This window comes from Cervus canadensis, chromosome 24 (genome assembly GCF_019320065.1).
Source record: "Cervus canadensis isolate Bull #8, Minnesota chromosome 24, ASM1932006v1, whole genome shotgun sequence".
Classification (NCBI taxonomy): Eukaryota; Metazoa; Chordata; class Mammalia; order Artiodactyla; family Cervidae; genus Cervus; species Cervus canadensis.
In genome coordinates, this window is record NC_057409.1 from 47,561,030 (window position 1) to 47,572,745 (window position 11,716).

Genomic DNA, 11,716 nt, shown 5'->3' on the forward strand with positions numbered 1-11,716 from the left:
CTGTTCATGTCTTCTACTCGTTTTTGATTAGATTGTTTTTGATATTGAGTTATATGAGCTGTTTGTATATTTTGGATATTAATCCCTTATCTGCTGCATTGTTTACAAATATATTTTTTCCATATATTCTTCCCATCCTGTAGTTTGTGCTTTTGTTTTATGGTTTCCTTTGCTGTGCAGAAGTCTTTAATTAGACCTTATTTGTTTATTTTTGCTTTTATTTTGCTTTAGAAGACTGATTCAAGAAAATATTGCTGTGATTTATATAAAAGAGTGTTTCACCTGTGTTTTCTTAACAGAAGTCTTAGGGTTTCATATTTTACATTTAGATCTTTAAACCATTTTGAGTTTATTTTTGTATGTGATGTGATGTAATATTGTAATCTCACTGTTTTACATGTTCCTGTCCGGTTTTCCGAGCACCACTTGCTGAAACCACATTTGAAGTGCTAAATAGCCCCACGTGGTTAGTGACTACCATATTTGACAGTGTAGATACAGAATGTTTCCATCAACATAGAAATTTCAGTCAGGTAGTACTGCTCTAAAGAAATTGGAATATGGAAACTTGAGCCTATCCCCAATGTAAAAATATGTCGTAGGACAACTTGGTTCCCTAAATCAAGAAAAGACCTTTGCTCAAAGTGCCAAAAAAAATGTAGCAGGAACTAGGTTGTTTCTTTGGCCCAAACTGATATTAACACAAAAAGATTCTCAGGATAACACAGATACACAGAATTACTCTCTGTTATATGACTTAGGCATCTTAAGTGCCTGTTCTACCAATGCTAACTTGAATGGTACTTTGGAAGTTTTAGACAACTTTCTAAATAGACTTCTGGCAACCTCTACTTCATTTTTTAAAAATATGTTTTTAAAACTTAATAATATTTTCAAAATAGAAGAAATGTTGTAATTCATTTGTTTCTCTGTTGACCTCTTTCTCGTTTTCGTATGTGAAACATTTATACTATTAATATAATGCTAGACTAAAGATTGTGTGAAGTAGATTGTAAGCTCTCAGAGAGCAGGGAGCAGGCCTTTCCTGAGTTCTAGATCCCTCCTAATCTCTACTTAAACACTATAGTATAATTAGTACCACATGTTCTGTGAGTATTTATTAAATGTTCATGGATGTTCTGCACTCATCTGTTCTAACTTATCTTTTTTTTTCTCATTCAGGGTCTCTGATCTATATTCTCTTTCTCTTTACTTAACAGACAGTGTGGAGCATTCATTATTAAGACAATTGGGCAGCTCTAGTCCAGCTCAGCTGACTTCTTATCCAGTGATCCTTGTGTGGCCGAGACCCAGCTCCAATGAACCGGCTAGAAGCTGCCCATTGTGAAACTTAGGGTTAGTTAATACCTCACCATACTTATTTATTCCACTATAAGCTGTCTAAATTTGATGAAATTTGCTTTTTCAGCTGTTCTACAAAATTATTTAGGTAAATGTGGCATGTTGATTTTTTAATGTGTTTATCTAACTGTAGTGACATTTTCTACAACGTGTTTTATCCATTCCATAAATAATAACCACATTGGGAATAGTGAGGTGTCTTTCATTTTCTCTGCTTTGTGTTATTTCATTTCCTCTCAATCTTTTAGAAGTTATATTTCATATTCTTTGGTATTTATTTTAATATTTAGGATAAGAGTCATTTCTAATTCTAGTGCCTTTTATCATATATTTCATCTTAATGAATCAGTTCTACTACTTGGCAATGTTGTCATTTTTGTCTAATTTTTTGTTACTGCTGCTCTTTAATTTTGCTTCTACCGTGGTTTTCAGAATTTTAGTAGTATTTATACTCCTTTTTAAAAACATTTCCAAACGTTAGAAATACCATCAACATGATCAGTATTCTTGCCTTTTCATGTGATTAATTTGACTATATTAAATTTTTTCTCCTAACATTTGAGATAATGCTCCAGTCTTCCTATAACATAAGCCATTTGGTACCAAACTTTATATAATATGGATCACTTAGTAGAATTGTTTTGATGAAAAGAAGGACTTAACCTCTGACATGATCTTATTACATTGATATTATTCTGTATTTTGGTGCTTTTTTAATGCTTTAACCTTTTGACCTTTTCTTACATTTTACCAATATTTTCAATTATATATGTGTTCTTAAGAGGACAGTTATTTCCATAAAAAGCAAATCTATTTCCTACACCAAAGAAAAACATTAAATTATAATTTTAAAGCCAATTCTTATTATATAATTGGAAACTAGGTGAGGAGAAAAAGCTGTTATTCAAAAGTTATAGAATAAATCGTGTTTTTATCACTAAAATTTATTTTTAGTATGAAGAAACCCACCTTCAATCCATTTGTAATTCTTTCACTGACCTCCTAATTTTCGACAAGAAGGTAAAGCCATAAATATTGGCATTACCCAGATAAATCTCTTTTCCTTTCTTATTCCATCTACAAATATATTCCATGCTCAGCAGCAGAAATAATAAGACGAGGACCTTAAAAGTTTCTCCTGGTGAGTCAAATAGGGAGTTTCTTTTGAAACCATAATTAATATGCTCGCCAGTCAAATGGTTTCATGAAGACAGCATGACCATATGAAATATATACTAGCATATGAGAATTCCATGTACATTAATTACTCTCAGGTTTTAGAAATGTAAAAAGACTTAAGTCCCACAATGAAATTTCAAAGTTTTTCGTTGTACAAGTAAAAAGTACTAACTACTGGTGTTAGAGGTCTTCTCTTAATAGTACTGTCCTTGAGAACAAAAAAAAGTTAATGTTTTGACTTTCAAAATGTTAAACATGATGCTAAACAAATCCTGGATTGTTAATAAAAATTAATGATGCATTATTGGATAAGGAATTTTTATAATTATGCATACCCAGATGTGTTTTTTCAGAGCTAAGTAGGTTATATGTATGCACACACATATATACATAATAAGTATATACACATACATTTTCTATATATATACATGCATATAATTCATACATATAGATTTTCTCAGAATTTAGCTTCATTTTGAGACGCTAATCAGAACTGTGGAAATTACTGAAACCTAAATACATGGAGGATATCATCAACCGTCTTCATGGCCTAGCCTGGTAGCCCAAATGTGTTTTTCTCAAAACAGACAGATTGGAAGGATGAAAATTGTCCGTACATATACTAAGTAAAGCTCATCTTATTTTTTTCCTTTCTGTAGGTTTTTTTTTTTGGTCGTGCTATGCAGCTTGCTGGATGTTATTTACCCAACCATAGGTCAAACCCAGGTCACAACAGTGAAAGCACCAAATCCTAATTCCCTGGCAGCATAGCCTGTAGTATATCTTCTATAGATAAATTTGAAGTTTTTACTTCCTTAGTACCCATTGGGAGAAGGCAATGGCGCCCCACTCCAGTACTCTTGCCTGGAAAATCCCATGGACAGAGGAGCCTGGTAGGCTGCAGTCCATGAGGTCGCGAAGAGTCGGACATGAGTGAGCGACTTCACTTTCACTTTTCACTTTCATGCGCTGGAGAAGGAAATGGCAACCCACTCCAGTGTTCTTGCCTGGAGAGTCCCAGGGATCGGGGAGCCTGGTGGGCTGCCGTCTATGGGGTCACACGACTGAAGTGACTTAGCAGCAGTAGCAGTACCCATTGTGAAAGATCAGCCTTAAGACAGCTGCAGTTCACTGGTTGAGAGTGAAACGAATAATATGTATATCAGTCCCTGTACCAGAATCACAAGGTAATAACTTTACAACCTATTTTGTCAAAATCTCTAATACGTCAGAGATAGAAAGATGGTAGCATGGCAAAAGATAAAGCATCTTGGAAAATTAAGACTTTGAACTTCCTATCTACTGATTTCACGATAGCTTAGAAAAAGATATATGATTTAGTTTATGACATTGTTTTATAAATTTCTGCCAATAATGGCACTACATTATTTTCAAACACATTTATAGATGATAACTCCCATATGTTAGGAGTGTTTCCTGGATTTATGCTATGTTTAACTATAAAATAATGAATTTGGGTCATGCTAAAATTATGTGTATTTTTCCCAGAATTGGTGCTTCAATAATATTAAAATACAGAATCAAAGGACTAGAAAAAATTTTCAGAGAACGTCCAGTTCAACTTTGATACCATGCCTCAACATGCCTTATTGTCATAAATAGTAAATTGCTTGACTGTGGACCTATACTTTGACTAAACTGTACTCTGAAATCCCTGTAGACTTCAGGGGGAAGGGGCCAAATGATACCCAAAGAATGGATGTAATATTCACAGTTGGTACTGTTTCTTTCAGCTGTATCCAGTGCTTTCATTCCTGTACATAAATTCCTAAAAGTATACTTGCTGTCAGCTTCTGTACTTGCAGGTTGAGTGCTACTCTCTGGTTAACAGCTGAAGTTATTGCTTTCATTGGACCTGCTATGTGTGTTCCTGTCTCTGCTTTTACGTATTGCATAAATTTGCTAATTACTTTCTGCATTCTCCTGCTTCCTCTCAGAAATCAAATACCATTCAAGATCACTTGTTTAATTGTCATTATTTCTCCTTTCCATGTGACATAACTTCTTCAGTTCTCTATTATATATACTAGATTCATGGTTATCTTGATGTTACCTGCTTTCTGACCTGTTAGGATCAGCAAGTATAAAATAGAAGGTGTAGATTTCAAACTAGTGAAATAACAGATTGAGGATTTCCCATATTATCATTCTTTTTAGGCATAATGCTTAAAATAGTATCAACTAATATAATGACAAGCCTGAATTTATCAAAGTAAAGATACACAGTAAGTCATTAAGACATTCTACTTAGGCTGGTGACTGATAACCATAATGACTTCCGGCTTTATCTTATTTTATTTTATTTTTTTCCGGCTTAATTTTAAAACATAATATTAAAATTTTCCATTTACTGATTTGTCAGTTTTCCCCATTTGATATGTGTTTTTTTAGTTAAAAGAAGCTAATACTTGATTATTTACTAATATTTTAGTGCATAATTTTCTGAGGGAAGCTTGTATGGTAACCTCAGCTTTGCATTCCTGTCAAGGTGTGTACCCATGAGTAATGGTCATTCAGTATTTCTCTAAAAGTGATCTAGGTCATAAATATCTTGGTGCACTTTCCCCCCTTGGAAAAGAAGGGGGTATAAGAAGCTGCCTCTCTATATGTAGGGACTAAAGTCCTTCCCTCCCTCCCCTGCTAAGTCTTTTCCTCACTTCAGCCCTTTTACTTGTTGGTTGTTGCTCCTCAGCAGAAAAACCTGGGGGGAACTTCACACTCCTGAGATGTATGTACCTATAACATTCCAGTATGCTCTTAGGCTTAAAGGAGGATTTCCAAAAAGATTTATTTTACTAGCCTCTTACTTTTTTCTTCATTTCTTTCTCTGTGAACTAGAGAGGGTGAAATATATATCTGAGAGTTTTTCTTTCCTGGAGAAACTAACACTTTTCAGGAAATGGTAGGTTTTTTTGTTTTATTTTGTTATTTAAGGAAAGTCAAGTATAAAGTCTTCAAAGTAAATGTCTCAAAGTTTTTAGCATTTATTTTCCTCCCATTACTTAGCATCAAGTTTTATGATATTCTTTCTAGATCTCTGTCTTTAATAGGTTTCGGTGCTTTTTTCATTTTCCCTAAAATTACAAGTGAAAAATTCAAAATACAGTTAACGCTTAAACAACTTGGGTATTAAGGGCACAAATTGACACAGACACACACACCTACCTTCCTATAATGCGTGAATCAGCTCTCCATATCTACACATACACACCTACCTGCCTATAATGAATTAATCAGCCCTCCATCTACACACACACACACACACCTTCCTGCATATAATGCATGAATCAGCCCTCCATCTGCACACACACACACACACACACCTACCTGCGTATACACAGAATCAACCCTTCATCTGCACGCACACACACACACACACACACACCCCTACCTGAGTAAAATGCATGAATCAGCCCTGCATCTACACACACACACACACACCCCTACCTGCGTAATAATGCATGAATCAGCCCTGCATCTACACACACACGCACACACCTACCTGCGTATAATGCATGAATCAGCCCTCCATCTATACACACACACACACACCTACCTGTGTATAATGCATGAATCAGCCCTCCATCTGCACACACACACACACACACACACACCCCTACCTGCGTATAATGCATGAATCAGCCCTGCATCTACACACACACGCACACACCTACCTGCGTATAATGCATGAATCAGACCTCCATCTGTGCACACACACACACACACAAACATCTAACTGCGTATAATGCATGAATCAGCCCTCCACCTACACACACACACCCCTACCTGCGTATATGCATTAATCAGCCCTCAATCTACACAAACACACACACACACACACCTACCTGCATATAATGCATGAATCAGCCCTCCCGTCTACACAAACACACACACCTACCTGCATATAATGCATGTATCAGCCATTCATCTACACACATACACACACCCACACCCCTACCTGTGTATAATGTGTGAATCAGTCCTCCATCTACACACACACACACACACACACACACACCCCTACCTGCATATAATGCATGAATCAGACCTCCATCTGTGCACACACACACACACACCTACCTGCATATAATGCGTGAATCAGCCCTCCATCTGCACACACACACACACCTACCTGTGTATAATGCATGAATCAGCCCTCCATCTACACACACACACACACACACCTACCTGTGTATAATGCATGAATCAGCCCTCCATCTACACACACACACACACACCCCTACCTGCTTATAATGCATGAATCAGCCCTCCATACACACACACACACACACACACACCTACCTGTGTATAATGCATAAATCAGCCCTCCATCTACACGCACACACACACCTGCGTATAATGCATGAATCAGCCTTCCATCTATACACACACACACACCCTACCTGTGTATAATGCATGAATCAGCCCTCCATCTACACACACACACACACACACACACACACCCCACCTGCGTATAATGCATGAATCAGCCTCCATCTACACACACACACACACACCTACCTGTGTATAATGCATGAATCAGCCCTCCATCTACACACACACACACACACCCCTACCTGCTTATAATGCATGAATCAGCCCTCCATACACACACACACACACACCTACCTGTGTATAATGCATAAATCAGCCCTCCATCTACATGCACACACACACCTGCGTATAATGCATGAATCAGCCTTCCATCTATACACACACACACACCTACCTGCGTAAATGCATTACTCAGTCCTCCATCTACACATACACACACACACACACCCTACCTGCGTATAATGCATGAATCAGCCCTCCATCTACACACACACACACCTACTTGCATATAATGCATGAATCAGCCCTCCATCTACACACACACACACACACACACACACCCCACCTGCGTATAATGCATGAATCAGCCCTCCATCTGCGTGCACACACACATACCTACTTGCGTATAATGCATGAATCAGCCCTCCATCATCAACATTTTGTATCCATGATTCTCCCCTGGTTCCTTACCTGCAAATTCAACCAATGGAGGATTTCCAACAGGATAATGTAGCTTGAAAAAATTCAAGCAATATGGGGAACAATGTATTGGCTAAAGGAATCCAACATAACTAATTGATACTTGAGAGTATCATTCTTCGTTTTCACAGCTGCTTTCCTTCTTCCATTTCTGAACCCATTTGTACTCTTGAAGCTTCATGTTTTTCATAATGGTTCATAATTATAACAGTGATCATTTTCTAGGTATGAAAAAAGAGAACTCAGCTTTTGCTTGAACATGGAATGTTTTATCCTCTTCTTTCTTTTGCTTAATGTATTATAAATATTAGAAAAGGAAACTTTAAAAGATGATAGTCAGGCACAGTTATCTTGTGTCTAATTCTTAAAGATCAGATCAAATTGGAAAGGATGTTAGTTAATAGTCATCTTTTTGTAAATCTGTATCTTATTAGATTTCAAAAGGGTTATCCTGTTTCCTCAAAGAATCTCATAAGTATAACTCTAGATAATGAAACAGACATTTTGTTTTACACTTTAACAGATTAGTACTTTTGAAGTTAAAACCATTTTAATCTATTGACCTGCTTCTTGAAAATTACTTTCTAAATCATCATTACCTTGGCTTAGATTTTGTATATCCATTACAGAGAATTCAGCTTCCCTGATTTTCTTCTAAATGATGGACTGTTAGGGAAAATATCCAAAATTAATTCTAAATATCATCTCTTCATGTAAGTCGTCCTGTTGGTATACTTTGTTTATTAAACATCTTTCAAACCAAACATCTCTATACACTCTAGGTAAAGGTAGAAAGTGTTAGTCGCTCAGTTGTGTCTGACTCTTTGCGACCCCATGGACCATAGTCTGCCAGGCTCCTCTGTCCTTGGAATTCTCCAGGGAGTGAACTGGGGTGGGATGCTTTACCATCTTAGCCACCGGGGAAGCCCTAGGTAAAGGTTGCCAACCATATAGTATTCACTAACATGATTTAATCTCAGGTCATACAGTTTCAAAAGACTTATCTTTATTGATAATAAATACAGTTCTAATAAGACAAGTTTATCATTAGGTCTGCCTGAATAGGGTTATGTGAAAGAATGTAAGTATATCTTTTCTCAGAGATAGTTACATCAGAGACTTGTCAAGTTCCAAAATGAATATTAGCTTAACCTTCTCTGAAATGATTGTATGGGTTCAGAATTACTAGTCCTTTTTTTCTAGTACTTATTTCGTCTTCAGTCTCAGCATCACCTTCATTGGTGAGCAGCAGACAGACTTGATTTGATTATCTTATAGAAATCAAAGCTATTTACCTATAGACGAGATCCTCTGATGTTTTATCAATCATATTAAGTTCTGCTTTCACTTCTCTCCTTCTAGTAGTCAGAAATATCTTAACTTTGCTGACCTCTGCTCCTAGTTCTTATATGTGGAAATCGTGTATTTATTATTCAAATCAGGACACATGAAAGTGGACACTAAAAGTAATTTATTGTATAATTTTTGAAATATGTACTTCAGATCAGTTCAGTCACTCAGTCATATCTGACTCTTTGCAACCCCATGAGCGGCAGCACGCCAGGCCTCCCTGTCCATCACCAACTCCCGGAGTCCACCCAAACCCATGTCCATTGAGTCAGTGATGCCATCCAACCATCTCATCCTCTGTCATCCTCTTCTCCTCCTGCCCTCAATCTTTGCCACCATCAGGGTCTTTTGAAATGAGTCAGCTCTTCGCATCAGTTGGCCCAACAAAGTAGATTATCCTATTAATAAACCTATTAAAATAATTCTATTCAAAGACTTTTTCAGAAATATAATTTTGATATTACAAAAGGCATAAACCTAGATTGTCTCAGGGAAATCGAAATGTAAGTAATCCTATTAATACATTAAAAAATGAGTTTAATATTAGGATCAAAAAGTATAGTGTGAAAGACATTAAGCCATAAAAAATAGGTGTGAATTCCTCTTACTTTAACCCTTGAAGCTTTATGGTTTCTGGCTTAGCCATTGATACAGCTGTATAAGTAAACTGAATTATGTTCAGGTAGAATAAGCCTGTTTCCCTGTGTCATAAACATGAAATTGTAGAATCTCATAACTGAAAGACTATAGCATCTACAACTGTGGAATAGTCTTTTGATATTAGTCTTAAAATGTAGTAGCTTAACCCAGGCAACTCACTTTGCTGCATAATCTCTAGGTAGTTCTAAAGAAGAGCTTTCATTTAGTCATTGAAGATTATTTCAAGTCTATGGTAACATTCCTTGGGGCTTCCCTTGTGGCTCAGATGGTAAAGGATCTGCCTGCAATGCAGGAGACCCAGGTTTGAGCCCTAGCTCGCAAAGATCCCCTTGAGAAGGAAATGGCAATTCACTCCAGTATTCTTGCCTAAAGAATCACATGGACAGAGGAGTCTGGTGGACTGCAGTCCATGGGATCTCAGAGAGTCAGATACAACTGAGTGAATAAAAACTTCATTAACTTTGTTGATGGATGATAATCTGCTATAAAATGATGCTTAAAATATCATGTTTTTGCTTACTATATTTTTATAAGACAAAATAACACCTTACTTATATAGCACCTTAAAATTTATTAGCACTTCACATGCATTAACTCATTTTATCCACTCAGGGTTTTTGTGAGATAGGCAACTTTTTTTAAGAGAAGTGAGGCTTAGATAGGTAAAGAGAGTTGCCAAAGATGACATTACTATTAAGTGATAGAAACTTGAACTTCTGATTACTAATAGTCACCTGTAGAGGCAAGTGGGAAGTGGTTGTGTGGGAAAATGGGAGGGGAAGATCCTTAGAGAACACATTACTTTGCAGAAATAGTGGTTGTCTTATTCAAGAGTTTATAGAACATCTATTGTTGAATCACTAAAATTAGATCTTACATACAAATAAAATGTCTATTGTAATCCCTTAAGCACCTGGGAGTTAGAATCAAAAATATTTCAATATTGAAGTAAACTGATATCTCTTAAGGTAGCCAAATGCCTCATGATCTAGTTAGTGACGTCCATGAATGGATGAAGGAGACTTCCATTGTCCCTACCTACAATCCAGCAAAACCATAGGCAAGGGAACAGGTATGGCAGAATCAGTGGGGAAAGAAGACCCTGTTGAGCTTGACTCTGGTCTGGCATGGTGAAGAGACCTGAGACATGTAAAATATGTGGGAGGCCCTCTGAGGCCCCTCACCCTCATTTCCCCCCACCCCCATCCCCATGAGGGGTGGGGGTGGGGCCCACTGGCCTTACAGGCCTCTGGTGAAATACTACTACTCTGATGGGATTTTTTCCCACTGACTGGGGGGTGGGGAGGGAGGAGGGGAAGCTTCAAAGGGCTCTGGATTCTGGCACCAAGCACCAGATTGCAGACAGCAGAAATAAAATGAAAAAGTAAACTGTGATAAACTTGAAACTGTTTAATCATGCTTTTATCAAGTAACCTAAGTTTGAAGAGTTCCCCAACCAAAACAGGGGTAATAGAATCATCCTAGAATTTAATTTTTAGATTTTTAATCCAAATTTGTCCTAAGAAGTGTTGTGCTGACCAGTGGGCTTTATCCCAGGGATGCAAGGATTCTTCAGTGTTCAAAAATCAATCGATGTGATACACCATATTAACAAATTGAAAGATTAAAAACCATATGATTATCTCAATAGATGCAGAGAAAGCTGTTGACAAAATTCAATACCCATTTATGATTAAAAAAAAAAAAAAACTCCAGAAAGCAGGAATAGAAGGAACAGACTTCAACATAATAAAAGCCATATATGACAAGCCTACAGCAAACATTATCCTCAATGGCAAAAAAAAAAAAAAATCCTCTAAAATCAGGAACAAGTCAAGGGTGCCCATTGTCACCACTACTATTCAACATAGTTTTGGAAGTCCTAGCCACAGAAATCAGAGAAGAAAAAGAAAAAAGAATCCAGATTGGAAAAGAAGAAGTAAAACTCTGCAGATGACATGATCCTCTACATAGAAAATCCTAAAGATACCACCAGAAAATTATTAGAGCTAATCAATGAATATGATAAATTTTCAGGATATAAAATCAACACACAGAAATCCCTTGCATTCCTATACACTAACAGTGAAAAAAAAAACAAGAAAACAAT

General features: G+C 36.8%; 1 protein-coding gene across 5 annotated transcripts in view; it reads left to right on the forward strand.

Moving 5' to 3' along the window:
- BOLL (boule homolog, RNA binding protein) overlaps positions 1-2,848 on the forward strand; it is a 59,412-nt gene extending 56,564 nt beyond the window's left edge. For 4 of the 5 annotated variants that reach the window (XM_043445957.1, XM_043445958.1, XM_043445960.1 and 1 more), the window contains one exon: positions 1,221-1,552. Coding sequence is in view for 2 of the 5 variants with exons in the window: in XM_043445961.1 (XP_043301896.1) it covers positions 1,221-1,244 (24 nt within the window). In the remaining 3 variants the exon portion in view is untranslated. Of the gene's footprint in view, positions 1-1,220 lie in introns of all 5 variants that reach the window. The other variant, XM_043445959.1, reaches the window with a different exon arrangement.
- Positions 2,849-11,716: the final 8,868 nt, after the last annotated feature.